This window comes from Dendrobates tinctorius, unplaced genomic scaffold (genome assembly GCF_039654945.1).
Source record: "Dendrobates tinctorius isolate UK_male_01 unplaced genomic scaffold, ASM3965494v1 ptg000122l, whole genome shotgun sequence".
In the NCBI taxonomy this organism is placed as follows: Eukaryota; Metazoa; Chordata; class Amphibia; order Anura; family Dendrobatidae; genus Dendrobates; species Dendrobates tinctorius.
The window spans coordinates 3,670,123-3,685,445 of NW_027361790.1; the positions used below are offsets into that span (position 1 = coordinate 3,670,123).

The 15,323-nt window shown below is 45.8% G+C and overlaps 1 protein-coding gene across 2 annotated transcripts in view; it reads left to right on the plus strand.

Moving 5' to 3' along the window:
• SYT1 (synaptotagmin 1) overlaps positions 1-15,323 on the plus strand; it is a 1,076,321-nt gene that overhangs the window by 859,706 nt on the left and 201,292 nt on the right. For both annotated transcript variants that reach the window (XM_073541509.1, XM_073541510.1), the window contains exon 10: positions 3,072-3,239. In XM_073541509.1, the coding sequence (XP_073397610.1) occupies positions 3,072-3,239 (168 nt within the window). The remainder of the gene's footprint in view (positions 1-3,071; positions 3,240-15,323) is intronic.

The following is a 15,323-nucleotide window of genomic DNA, read 5'->3' on the forward strand; positions in this document are numbered from 1 at the left end:
GGGAAGAGGGTCACGTAACACATCAAACTTTTTGAGAATTTCACAAGAAAAACAATGGTGTGCTTGGTTTTAATGTAGCTTTATTCTTTCATGAGTTATTTACAAGTTTATGACCACATATAAAATATGTTCAAAGTGCTGTCCATTGTGTTGGATTTGTCATGCAACCCTCTTCTCCCACTCTTGACACACTGACAGCAACACCACAAAAGAAATGCTAGTCTAAGGGGGTCAGATTCCTTGTAGGAATGCTCGGACCTGACACCCATAATGTGGCGGTGCACCATCTTGCTGGAAAAACTCAGGAAGCGTGCCATCTTCAGTGCATAAAGAGGGCAATACATCATCATGTAGCAATTTCAGATATCCAGTGGTATTGAGGTTTCCATTGATGAAGAATGGCACCACTATCTTTGTACCCCATATATCACACCATACCATCAATTATGGGTGTCAGGTCCGAGCATTCCTACATGAACAGTTTCATGGAAAGTGGATTGGTCATCGTGGCCAGTTGAATGGCCATCAAGGTCTCCCGATCTGACTCCTTTAGACTTTTATCTTTGGGGTCATCTGTCTATGCTGTGAAGATACGATATATGCAGCATCTGAAACATCGGATACTGGAAGCCTGTGCTAGCATTTCTTCTGCGGTGTTGCTATCAGTGTGTCAAGATTGGGAGAAGAGGGTTGCATTGACAATCCAACATAATGGGAAGCACTAAATCACTAAATGGATTAGCCACTACTTTTTTATTGATGATGATGACCTATCCATAGGCTAGACCATCATTATCTGATCATGGAGGTATGACACCTGAGCATATCCTGATGGCCTAGCTTAAGGCTGGGTTCACATTGTGTTAGGGTGAATCCGCTAGCGCTCTCCATTAGATAGCGCCGTTAACGCTATCTAACGAATACGTTAGCGCATCCATTGACCACAATGCAAATAACACATACTAACATATGCTGAAATCGGCATGCGTTAGCAAGTATGCATTATTTCCAAACGCACCCACGAATGCTGCTTGCAGCATTTTTGGGTGCCTTGGCAATAACGCACAGTGAACGGACCCGTTCGCTGTGCATAGGATTGTATGGGCTAATGCATGGTAGCGCTTGGTACCGTAGCGCTACCATGCATTAACGCATACCGTTAGCGCTATGGTGCTAAAGTGCACAAAAGTGACATTAGCGTTAGCGCATCAGTTTAACAGATCCATTAAACGGATGCCCTAACGCAATGTGAACCTAGCCTAAAGGTACTGTCACACTTAGCGATGCACCAGCGATCCCGACCAGCGATATGACGTGGTCAGGACTGCTGGTGCATCGCTAAGTGGTCGCTAGTGAGCTGCCACACAGGCAGATCTCACCAGCGACATAGCAGGGGTCGGGGGTCGCTACTTACCTGTCAGACAAGGGGATCCTGATGTCCTCCCGCCCGCGTCCAGCAGGAAGCTGACGACGAGAAACGGCCCATGACCTTCTCGCGCGATCAGCGATAGCCAGCGGGGGAGCCGGTCAGAGGTAAGTATCAGACATAGTGATATCGCTAGCAATATCGCTATAACATCACAAAACCAGTGACGTTATAGCGATATTGCTAGCGATATCGCTTAGTGTGACAGGCCCTTAGGGAATAAAGTAGTGGTCAATAGCATGCCAGTAATTAATGTAATGGTCTCACTTGCTCTTTTTCAAAGTTTGAGCATGGGTGAATGAATCTAATGTTCACTCCTGGAGTCCTGTCTTATCTCCTTCATACTTTGTCTACACCAATCTCCATGTCTTTGTACCCTTCTTGTGCATACAGTTCTGCGCTAGCTCCCTATTTTAAGATAGACATTTCTATTGACATGTTCAGTACTTTGATTCAACCTCCTATTAAGGGCATGTCACACTAAGAGATATCGCTAGCAATATCGCTATAACTTGTGACGTTATAGCGATATTGCTAGCGATATCGCTATGTCTGATACTTACCTACAACCTGCTCCCCCGCTGTTTATTGCTGATCGCGCGAGAACAGGCTGGACTGTTTCTCGTCGTCAGCTTCCTGCGGCGTTTCCTGCTGTGACGATGAGCGACGCGTGGAGCCGGGCGGGAGGACGCAGGATCACCTGGTGTGACAGGTAAGTAGCAACCCCCGTCCCCAGCGATGTCACTGGTGAGATCTGCCTGTGTGGCAGCTCACTAGAGACCACTTAGCGATGTACCAGCGATCCTGACCGCGTCATATCGTGGCTGGGATCGCTGGTGCATCGCTAAGTGTGACAGTACCTTTAGAATGTTCTCTCTACTTAAGATGATCAAAATCTAAAGCTACCATTCAGCTATCCATTTGCTCTGCAGGAACCACTGCCGTGAATGTAGCAGTATGCAGCACCCATTCCAATATAATTGTACGCACATTGAAGCTACTGTTTGCAGTTGTTATTTGATCTGGTTAAAATCAGCTGTTTTATGTAGGGTAGTCCCTTCTATGAAATTCAAAAGCCTTGATAAGGCAAAAGCAGATCTAGGTTTTCCAGCACTCGGAGCAAGAAAGACTCAAATGCAATTGAAAACTTGAGGCCGTCATGTAATATCTTGTCTGAGCCGGCTGTCAACTTGACAGCCAGCTCAGTGAACTGGTAAATAATCCTCATGGGTGCAGCAAAATGCTGCTGAGAGAGAGACACTTCGGATCTCCACATTGGGTGGCCTGACAGAGCCTGATGGCTGCAACTGGGGAAGATGTCCCACCTGCGCCCCTTCTAGATACACCCCTGAATAGGTCATATTGAATGCAGTTGTCTAGATGGTAAAACTTGTTTTGCTTACATTTTTTTGCATAGAACAGTTGGCAAGATCCTTAAAGGCCATTGCCTCAAACACTGAAGTATTGTTTTTAAAGGCTGAAATGTCACATGCCGGCAATATAAGAAGCAGTATTTTATCTATTAAAATAAGTACCAAACAGGTTCATTGTGTGTTGGTTATATAGTAAAAATAATGTATACTGGTCTGCCTACATATCTACAGTATTATATCGCCAATCAACAATATCTTTTTGTTTTTCACAGGTGCCCTATGCAGAATTAGGAGGGAAGACATTAGTAATGAATGTTTATGATTTTGATCGCTTCTCTAAGCATGACGTCATCGGCGAGGTAAAGGTGCCCATGAACACTGTTGACTTCGGTCATGTCACAGAAGAATGGCGAGATCTTATTAGTGCTGAAAAAGAAGAGGTATGGCATATCAAAATTCCTTCTGGTTGTTGCATAAAGTATAATTTAATCTGAAAAAATATTGTTCAATTTCAAAAATTAAGTAATGCAAAATATACACCTCTAGTAAATAGTAAGGGAATTAAAGAAAATAGTTGTTTCCTGTGATCTAATGTAAGTTAGCTGTTCTCAAGCTGCATTCATATCAAAGCTATATACAAATGACTTGTTATTTTCCGCATTCATTATTGTTTGTTAATGAGAAATAAATCAATATCAAAGACAACAGATAAATCAGAAATCTACAAGCTTTTTGATTTTTAGATTCTATGTTGTTTTTTTCGCCATTATTTTTTTTATTTCCAATATCTTTTTGTTTACTTATGTTATACTGGTTTAACACTTAATGTTGGTTAATCAGAAGGTGATATTTTTTGTTGTTTGAGAAACTATGGCTTCACGCTGTGTTATTTTCTAGACTTGCTTCATTAGACTGTCCAGATATGGCACATTTTGACAAATCAGCCCCTTAGAATAACGTGTTATATTATATTTTTCTCTTGTAAAGTTTGTTACCCTAGTTCCATCATCCACAGTGTTTTGGATATTTTGCCAGTTGGCCAATACACAAAGCAAAGCAATCAAAAAGAAGATATTGTCAAAATGTTAATTAGTATTAATTAGTATTACAACTAGTTTTACCCAACATTCATATGATTTATCACAATCAACCAGCATTTAGATTATGTGCACACGTTGATTACAAATGTGGATGTGTTTTTACTAGAGATGAGCGAACTTGTTCAAAAAATGTTTGCAAATCTCAAATTCGGCATGAATGTTGCACATTCGGATTCATGTTTGGATTCCCGAGCTTTTTCCCTAAAAATCGGCAAAAGTCGGCCAAAGTTCAGTAGATGATGGAGTTTACTACAATGTTCCCAGTAGCAGTGCAGGCCGCGCGGCCCGCAAAACGTTCTGCACGTGTGCACACTGATGACACATGGATGACATCTGTAATGTAAAAAACATTTGCCACTGATCAGTATAAATACCTAATACCATACTATACTGTAAGGTAAAGAAAATATTGCAGTTTTTCCATAGACTTTGTGTCAGTTATAAGCTGTTTGCAGATGCATCATTAAACCCCTCAAGGATGCTGTGAACTGTGAAACTGTTCCTACAGTCTTAACTCCCTGATTAGCATCTTATAAGAGGCATGACTTCTAGTCCAACAAATGCTCAAAGCACAATTATCTAGCTCATCATTTATCTTAAAGTCTGTACTCCACTTCTGCATATCACCATGCATATTGATACTGAATTATAGTCTACAGTATTCTATGCAGTTAAATCCCAGTCAGTGAGAAAATAAATTGCGTCTGCATACTACTATTATAGGGCCACATACAGTATCACATATAGGGGAACTTTTTATACAATTATTTGTTCAGTCTTGCACATTGTATCTGTTGTATTGTACACTACTCAAATGTTCTCACGGGTCTTTCCAATATAAACTTTTTGCCACACGTAGCTATAGGTACCTACATGGCACCCTTTCCTACCCTAGGAAATTTGTCCTTTTATTATCTCAGCTAAAGCATTGGTGGTATATCCCGACATTTAGGATAGGCACAGCAGGGCTTTGTATAGGATACATTTGATATGACATGACATGGGATGGAGCAGAATGTATAAGACTTACAGTGTATCAGACTCACATCATACATGATTTTCATTACCTTTAATGTAACAAACTACTTCGTGAGAGCCACAAGCATGATCTGCCATGTGGTCTAAGTACAATAAAACACAGTGGATTTCTATATCCCATTATATAATATGACAGCGTGGCCTTACAGAGGTTTTCTACTTTCAAAAAAGTGGTTCCCAAACTATTGCATAGTTGGAAAACAACAAATTCATTTAGTATTCCCCCAGTACGAGTCCAGTGACAACTCTCCACCTCTTCTACGGTCTCTGTGTGTTGGCTGCAGTGGTGACATCATGACTAGAACACACATTACCATTGCCACCAACCACTGAGCTCAACAGCTTCGACCATCTACAACTAAGCAGTCACTTGGGCGCCACTTTTGTGAATTTTGAACACTCCTTTAAGGTATATTATATACAAGCTTAATTATGTAATCTATGGAGATTATTATAAAATGTGTGAAATGTCATTTACTGCAATTAGTTATTTTGAATTCTTTTATTGCAACTTTTGGTCAGAAAAAAACTATAATTTCCCCAACAGTAGAAAAGAAGAACTCTAAAAAGTAGAAACAGTAAAAAAGCAAAACTCAGGAATCTGAAAATCTTAATTTTGAAATATTGCTGAAAAAATGGTATTCTGGAGCCAGCTACATGATCAAGAGTCTCCTGAGACAAAGGGCCGATAAAAATAAGTACTGTCATCTAGAGACAATCAATAAAGACATAAAACACTACAGCACACAATAAAAATGTGCAGAAGAAAATGCCATCTGAGGCACTGATGGGTCAGGCAAATGTAAAAACCCTGTACAATTCACAAAATCTGACACCTGAAAAATGTATTTTCTATAACAGACATGAAAAATATATCAACATGTTTTCTGATTACATATTATAGAGCCCAATTCACCTAATATGCTTTTCTATAGAATATTCAGTTGTACAACATTTGCTATAATACACTGTTTAATGATATATTAAATCTTATTTTAGTTCTTATCAGTATAAAACACACATATACACTCACTGGCCACTTTATTAGGTACACCTGTCCAACTGTGAGTTAAGACTTAATTTCTAATCAGCCAATCACATGGCGGCAACTCAGTGCATTTAGGCATGTAGACATGGTCAAGACAATCTCCTGCAGTTCAAACCGAGCATCAGTATGGGGAAGAAAGGTGATTTGAGTGCCTTTGAACGTGGCATGATTGTTGGTGCCAGAAGGGCTGGTCTGAGTATTTCAGAAACTGCTGATCTACTGGGATTTTCACGCACAACCATCTCTAGGGTTTACAGAGAATGGTCCGAAAAAGAAAAAAAATCCAGTGAGCGGCAGTTCTGTGGCCGGAAATGCCTTGTTGATGCCAGAGGTCAGAGGAGAATGGGCAGACTGGTTCGAGCTGATAGAAAGGCAACAGTGACTCAAATTGCCACCCGTTACAACCAAGGTAGGCAGAAGAGCATCTCTGAACGCACAGTGCGTCGAACTTTGAGGCAGATGGGCTACAGCAGCAGAAGACCACACCGGGTACCACTCCTCTCAGCTAAGAACAGGAAACTGAGGCTACAATTTGCACAAGCTCATCGAAATTGGACAGTAGAAGATTGGAAAAACGTTGCCTGGTCTGATGAGTCTCGATTTCTGCTGCGACATTCGGATGGTAGGGTCAGAATTTGGCGTAAACAACATGAAAGCATGGATCCATCCTGCCTTGTATCAACGGTTCAGGCTGGTGGTGGTGGTGTCATGGTGTGGGGAATTTTTTCTTGGCACTCTTTGGGCCCCTTGGTACCAATTGAGCATCGTTGCAACGCCACAGCCTACCTGAGTATTGTTGCTGACCATGTCCATCCCTTTATGACCACAATGTACCCAACATCTGATGGCTACTTTCAGCAGGATAATGCGCCATGTCATAAAGCTCGAATCATCTCAGATTGGTTTCTTGAACATGACAATAAGTTCACTGTACTCAAATGGCCTCCTCAGTCACCAGATCTCAATCCAATAGAGCATCTTTGGGATGTGGTGGAACGGGAGATTCGCATCAGGGATGTGCAGCCGACAAATCTGCGCCAACTGTGTGATGCCATCATGTCAATATGGTCCAAAATCTCTGAGGAATGCTTCCAGCACCTTGTTGAATCTCTGCCACGAAGAATTGAGGCAGTTCTGAAGGCAAAAGGGGGTCCAACCCGTTACTAGCATGGTGTACCTAATAAAGTGGCCAGTGAGTGTATATGTGTGTGTGTTTTTTACAGAGCCACTCATTAGCTGCCCTGGCTGTGAGTTTTGTGTCATTGTCATGCTGGATGACCCAGGCATGACCTATCTTCAACTGCTATTACTAAGGGAAGAAGGATGTTGACCAAAATCTCGTGATACACGACCCCATCCACCCTCCCTTCAATATGGTACAGTCGTCCTGTCCCTTTTGCAGAAAAGCACCTGCAAAATATAATGTTTCCCCCGCTATGCTTCATGGTTGTGACTATGTTCTTAGGGTTGTGCTCAACCTTCTTCTTTCTCCAAACACGGCGAGTGGAATTGATGCCAAAAAATTCTGTTATGGTCTCTGACCACATGACCTTCTCCCATGCCTCATCTGGATCATCCTGATGGTCATTGGTGAACTTCAAATCCTTCAAATGGGCCTGGACATGTGCTGGTTTGAGCAGGGGGACGTTGCACTTCATGCAGGATTTTTTAACTCACTAACAGTATTGTTTGAGACTATGGTCCCAGATCTCTTCAGGTCCTTGACCAGATCCTGCCATGTAGTCCTGGGATGATTCATGAACTTTCTCAGAATCATCCTTACCCCACAAGGCAAGATCTTGCATAGAGCCCCAGACTGAGGAAAATTGACAGTGATCTTGTGTTTCTTCCATTTTCTAATAATTACACTAACAGTTGTTGCCTTCTCACCAAGCTGCTTGCCTATTACCTGTAGCCCATCCCAGCCTTGTGCAGGTCTTCAATTTTTTCCCTGGTGTCCTTAAACAGCTCTTTGGTTTTGATGATGGTGGAGAAGTTAGAGCGTGATTGATTGAGTATGTGGATAGGTGTCTTTTATAAAGGGAATGAGATCAAGCAGGTTCAATTAATACAGGTAATGAGTGCAGAGTAGGAGGGCTTCTTAAAGAAAAACTAACAGGTCTGCGAGAGCCAAAATTACTACTGGTTGGTAGGTAATCAAATACTCATTTAATCCAATAAAATGCTATTTAATTATTTAAAAATCTTGCAATGCGATTTTCTTTTTTTTTATTTTTAGATTCTGTCTCTCACAGATGAAGTGTACCTATGATGAAAATTACAGACCTCTCCATTCTTTGTAGGTGTATACATATAGTTCCTAATTAATTGAAGCAATTACACGATTAAGCTAGAAATCTGGCATAAATCACTTTACGACTTTTGGCAGTTCCATGCCAATTTTGCCCAGCCCTACTAAAATTGGCAAAGATGTGTCACGACAGCGGCAGAATTGAGGTGTGGTTCCCCAGCTCATCTAATTTATGATGACCTGCAGCATACTTCATGCCAGAAATCTTAAAAAATTGCTCTAGTCCCCAGAGACAAACGTTAATTTTCAGTCGTGACTGATTAATTAAGAGGAGTGGACCTCTTAATGAATCAGGCATATCTCATTTCAATATGTTCCCTCAACAAGAATGGCATGAATAACGTCAGTCTTGATGAATTGGGGCCAAAGAAATTATAGGATTATACAGCTTCACATGATTTAATTTGGTCTAATTGTTGGTTCTTTCAGTAGGATTTTTGCTACTGATATAAAGTCAACATATTGGTCATAAAGAGATGAAACCCAGTATAAAACCTTCTGAAGTGCCTGATTTACCTGAGTGGCAAATTTGGATAGATTGATCCAGTTGTATGGATGTAAATAAATATTTGTATTGGTATTTAGTTGTTTCAGAGTACCTCGAGATTGGTAGGTTCTATGTAGGTTCTAGAGAGCTGAAACCAAGACTTATTTGGAAGGAACTGATTTACCCATATCTCAAATTTGGTGTAGATTGGTCTGTCATTTGGCCTTAATAGTGTTGAGCGATAAGATCCGATACCCTAAAATATCGGATCGGATGGTATCGGCCCGATACGAAAAAAGTATCGGGTATCGCCGATTCCGATACTTGAAGTCCCATTCAAGTCTATGGGACTTCCGGTATCGGAATAAGAAAAACCCTTTTCTGTCCTTGTACAGCCTCTCGGGGGGGTGTACGGACCTTCCGGGGGTCTGTGCCGACTGCCCGGGGGTCTGTGCGGACTGCGGTGGGCTGTGCCGGCCTGCCGGTGGTCTGTACCGACTGCCCGGGGGGGTGTGCGGACTGCCGGGGGTATGTACCGGCCTGCCGGGGGGCTGTGCCGGCCTGCCGGTGGTCTGTACCGACTGTCCGGGGGTCTGTGCAGGCTGCGGTGGGCTGTCCCGGCCTGCCGGTGGTCTGTACCGACTGCCCGGGGGTCTGTGCGGCCTGCCGGGGGTCTGTACCGGCCTGCCGGGAGATGTGCCGGCCTGCCGGTGGTCTGTACCGACTGTCCGGGGGTCTGTGCAGGCTGCGGTGAGCTGTGCCGGCCTGCCGGTGGTCTGTACCGACTGTCCGGGGGTCTGTGCAGGCTGCGGTGGGCTGTGCCGGCCTGCCGGTGGTCTGTACCGACTGTCCGGGGGGCTGTGCAGGCTGCGGGGGTCTGTGCAGGATTGTCCGATAGGACTACAAGTCCCATCGGGCGATGCCTGCTACCATGACGGTGATTGACACATTAGCCAATGATGGGACAGTAGTAGTCCCATCATCCGGCCTATGTGTTGAATGTACAAAAAAAAAATACATACTACATACATACTACATGCTACATACATGCTACATGCATACTACATGCATGCAACTTACATACATACTACATATATACCACATGCATGCAACATGCATACTACATATATACCACATGCATGCAACATGCATACTACATATATACCACATATATACTACATGCATGCAATATACATACAACATATATACTACATGCAACATGCATACTACATGCATGCAACATACATATATACTACATGCATGCAACATGCATACTACATATATACCACATATATACTACATGCATGCAACATACATATATACTACATGCATGCAACATACATATATACTACATGCATGCAACATGCATACTACATATATACCACATGCATGCAACATGCATACTACATATATACCACATATATACCACATATATACTACATGCATGCAACATACATATACACTACATATATACTACATGCAACATACATACTACATATATACTACATGCATGCAACATACATATATACTACATGCAACATGCATACTACATATATACCACATATATACTACATGCATGCAACATACATATATACTACATATATACTACATGCAACATGCATACTACATATATACTACATGCATGCAACATACATACATACATACTACATATATACCACATGCATACTACATATATACAACATATATACTACATGCATACTACATATATACCACATGCATGCAACATACATACATACTACTAGTGTTGAGCATTCCGATACTGCAAATATCAGGTATCGGCTGATATTCGCTGTATCGGAATTCCGATACTGAGTACCGATATTTTTTCAATATCGGATATCGGAATCGGAAGTTCCCATAGTGCAAAGAGCCACTACTGTGGCTCTGATTGGCTGCCGAAATGACGTCATCATGATGCGCGGTCTGTGCGCATCATGATGCGCCGTCAGTTCGGGCCTTCCGGGGGGTCTATGCCGACTGCCCGGGGGTCTGTACCGGCCTGCCGGGGGTCTGTGCTAACTGCCTGGGGCTCTGTACCGGCCTGCCGGGGGACTGTGCCGACTGCCCGGGTGTCTGTGCCGACTGCCCGGGGGTCTGTGCGGACTGCCGGGGGTCTGTGCCGGCCAGCCCGGGGGGTCTGTGCCGACTGCCCGGGGGTCTGTGCCGACTGCCAGGGGTCTGTACCGGCCTGCCGGGAGGCTGTGCCGGCCTGCTGGTGGTCTGCACCGACTGTCCGGGGGTCTGTGCAGGCTGTGGGGGTCTGTACCGGCCTGCCGGGGGGCTGTGCCGGCCTGCCGGTGGTCTGTACCGACTGTCCGGGGGTCTGAGCGGACTGCCGGGGGTCTGTACCGGCCTGCCGGGGGGCTGTGCTGACTGTCCGGGGGTCTGTGCAGGCTGCGGGGGTCTGTACCGGCCTGCCGAGGGGCTGTGCTGGCCTGCCGGTGGGCTGTACCGACTGTCCGGGGGTCTGAGCGGACTGCCGGGGGTCTGTACTGGCCTGCCGGGGGGGCTGTGCCGGCCTGCCGGTGGTCTATACCGACTGTCCGGGGGTCTGAGCAGGCTGCGGGGGTCTGTACCGGCCTGCCGGTGGTCTGTACCTACTGTCCGGGGGTCTGAGCGGACTGCTGGGGGTCTGTACCGACTGTCCGGGGGTCTGAGCGGACTGCCGGGGGTCTGTACCGGCCTGCCGGGGGGCTGTGCCGGCCTGCTGGTGGTCTGTACCGACTGTCCGGGGGTCTGTGCAGGCTGCGGGGGTCTGTACCGGCCTGCCGGGGGGCTGTGCCGGCCTGCCGGTGGTCTATACCGACTGTCCGGGGGTCTGAGCAGGCTGCGGGGGTCTGTGCAGGATCGTCCGATGGGACTACAAGTCCCATCAGGCGATGCCTGCTACCATGACGGTGACTGACACATTAGCCAATGATGGGACAGTAGTAGTCCCATCATCCGGCTAATGTGTTGAATGTACAAAAAAAAAAATACATACTACATACTTACTACTTACATACTACATATATACTACATGCATGCAACATACATATATACTACATGCATGCAACATGCATACTACATATATACGACATGCATGCAACATGCATACTACATATATACCACATATATACTACATGCATACAACATACATATATACTACATGCATGCAACATACATATATACTACATGCATGCAACATGCATACTACATATATACCACATGCATGCAACGTGCATATTACATATATACCACATATATACCACATATATACTACATGCATGCAACATACATATACACTACATATATACTACATGCAACATACATACTACATATATACTACATGCATGCAACATACATATATACTACATGCAACATGCATACTACATATATACCACATATATACTACATGCATGCAACATACATATATACTACATATATACTACATGCAACATGCATACTACATATATACTACATGCATGCAACATACATACATACTACATATATACCACATGCATGCAATATGCATACTACATATATACAACATATATACTACATGCATACTACATATATACCACATGCATGCAACATACATACATACTACTAGTGTTGAGCATTCCGATACTGCAAATATCAGGTTTCGGCTGATATTCGCTGTATCGGAATTCAGATACCGAGTACCGATATTTTTTCAATATCGGATATCGGAATCGGAAGTTCCCATAATGCAAAGAGCCACTGCTGTGGCTCTGATTGGCTGCCGAAATGACGTCATCATGATGCGCGGTCTGTGCGCATCATGATGCGCCGTCAGTTCGGGCCTTCCGGGGGGTCTATGCCGACTGCCCGGGTGTCTGTACCGGCCTGCCGGGGGTCTGTGCCAACTGCCTGGGGCTCTGTACCGGCCTGCCGGGGGACTGTGCCGACTGCCCGGGGGTCTGTGCCGACTGCCCGGGGGTCTGTGCGGACTGCCGGGGGTCTGTGCCGGCCAGCCCGGGGGTCTGGTACAGACCCCCGCAGCCTGCACAGATCCCCGGACAGTCGGTACAGACCACCGGCAGGCCGGCACAGCCCCCCGGCAGGCCGGTACAGACCCCTGGCAGTCGGCACAGACCCCCGGCAGTCCGCACAGACCCCCGGGCAGTCAGCACAGACCCCCGGGCAGTCAGCACAGACCCCCGGCAGGCCGGTACAGAGCCCCGGGCAGTTGGCACAGACCCCCGGCAGGCCGGTACAGACCCCCGGGCAGTCGGCATAGACCCCCCGGAAGGCCCGAACTGACGGCGCATCATGAGGCGCAGAGACCGCGCATCATGATGACGTCATTTCGGCAGCCAATCAGAGCCACAGCAGTGGCTCTTTGCATTATGGGAACTTCCCATTCCGATATCCGATATTGAAAAAATACTCGTTATCGGAATTCCGATACAGCGAATATCGGCCGATACCCGATATTTGCAGTATCGGAAAGCTCAACACTAGTAGTATGTATGTTGCATATAGTATATATGTTGTATATATGTATGTTGCATGCATGTGGTATATACACTCACTGGCCACTTTATTAGGTACACCTGTCCAACTGTGTGTTAAGACTTAATTTCTAATCAGCCAATCACATGGCGGCAACTCAGTGCATTTAGGCATGTAGACATGGTCAAGACAATCTCCTGCAGTTCAAACCGAGCATCAGTATGGGGAAGAAAGGTGATTTGAGTGCCTTTGAACGTGGCATGATTGTTGGTGCCAGAAGGGCTGGTCTGAGTATTTCAGAAACTGCTGATCTACTGGGATTTTCACTCACAACCATCTCTAGGGTTTACAGAGAATGGTCCGAAAAAGAAAAAAAATCCAGTGAGCGGCAGTTCTGTGGCCGGAAATGCCATGTTGATGCCAGAGGTCAGAGGAGAATGGGCAGACTGGTTCGAGCTGATAGAAAGGCAACAGTGACTCAAATTGCCACCCGTTACAACCAAGGTAGGCAGAAGAGCATCTCTGAACGCACAGTGCGTCGAACTTTGAGGCAGATGGGCTACAGCAGCAGAAGACCACACCGGGTACCACTCCTCTCAGCTAAGAACAGGAAACTGAGGCTACAATTTGCACAAGCTCATCGAAATTGGACAGTAGAAGATTGGAAAAACGTTGCCTGGTCTGATGAGTCTCGATTTCTGCTGCGACATTCGGATGGTAGGGTCAGAATTTGGCGTAAACAACATGAAAGCATGGATCCATCCTGCCTTGTATCAACGGTTCAGGCTGGTGGTGGTGGTGTCATGGTGTGGGGAATTTTTTCTTGGCACTCTTTGGGCCCCTTGGTACCAATTGAGCATCGTTGCAACGCCACAGCCTACCTGAGTATTGTTGCTGACCATGTCCATCCCTTTATGACCACAATGTACCCAACATCTGATGGCTACTTTCAGCAGGATAATGCGCCATGTCATAAAGCTCGAATCATCTCAGATTGGTTTCTTGAACATGACAATGAGTTCACTGTACTCAAATGGCCTCCTCAGTCACCAGATCTCAATCCAATAGAGCATCTTTGGGATGTGGTGGAACGGGAGATTCGCATCAGGGATGTGCAGCCGTCAAATCTGTGCCAACTGTGTGATGCCATCATGTCAATATGGTCCAAAATCTCTGAGGAATGCTTCCAGCACCTTGTTGAATCTCTGCCACGAAGAATTGAGGCAGTTCTGAAGGCAAAAGGGGGTCCAACCCGTTACTAGCATGGTGTACCTAATAAAGTGGCCAGTGAGTGTATGTAGTATGCATGTAGTATATATGTGGTATATATGTAGTATGTATGTTGCATGCATGTAGTATATATGTAGTATGCATGTTGCATGCATGTAGTATATATGTAGTATGTATGTATGTTGCATGCATGTAGTATGTATGTAGCATGTATGTAGTATGTATGTAGCATGTAGTATGTATTTTTTTTTTTTTTACATTCAACACATAGGCCGGATGATGGGACTACTACTGTCCCATCATTGGCTAATGTGTCAATCACCGTCATGGTAGCAGGCATCGCCCGATGGGACTTGTAGTCCCATCGGACAATGCTTGCACAGACCCCCGCAGCCTGCACAGACCCCGGACAGTCAGCACAGACCTCCGGCAGGCCGGCATAGCCCCCCGGCAGGCCGGTACAGACCCCCGGCAGTCCGCACAGACCCTCGGACAGTCGGCACAGCCCCCCGGCAGGCCGGTACAGACCCCCGGCAGTCAGCACAGACCCTCGGACAGTCGGCACAGACCACCGGCAGGCCGGCACAGCCCCCCGGCAGGCCGGCACAGACCCCTGGCAGTCCGCACAGACCCTCGGGCAGTCGGCACAGACCCCCGGGCAGTCGGCACAGACCCCCGGGCAGGCTGGTACAGACCCCCGGACAGGCCGGCACAGACCCCCGGGCAGGCCGGTACAGACCCCCGGGCAGGCCGGCACAGACCCCCGGGCAGGCCGGCACAGACACCCGGGCAGGCCAGTACAGACCCCCCGGAAGGCCCGAACTGACAGCG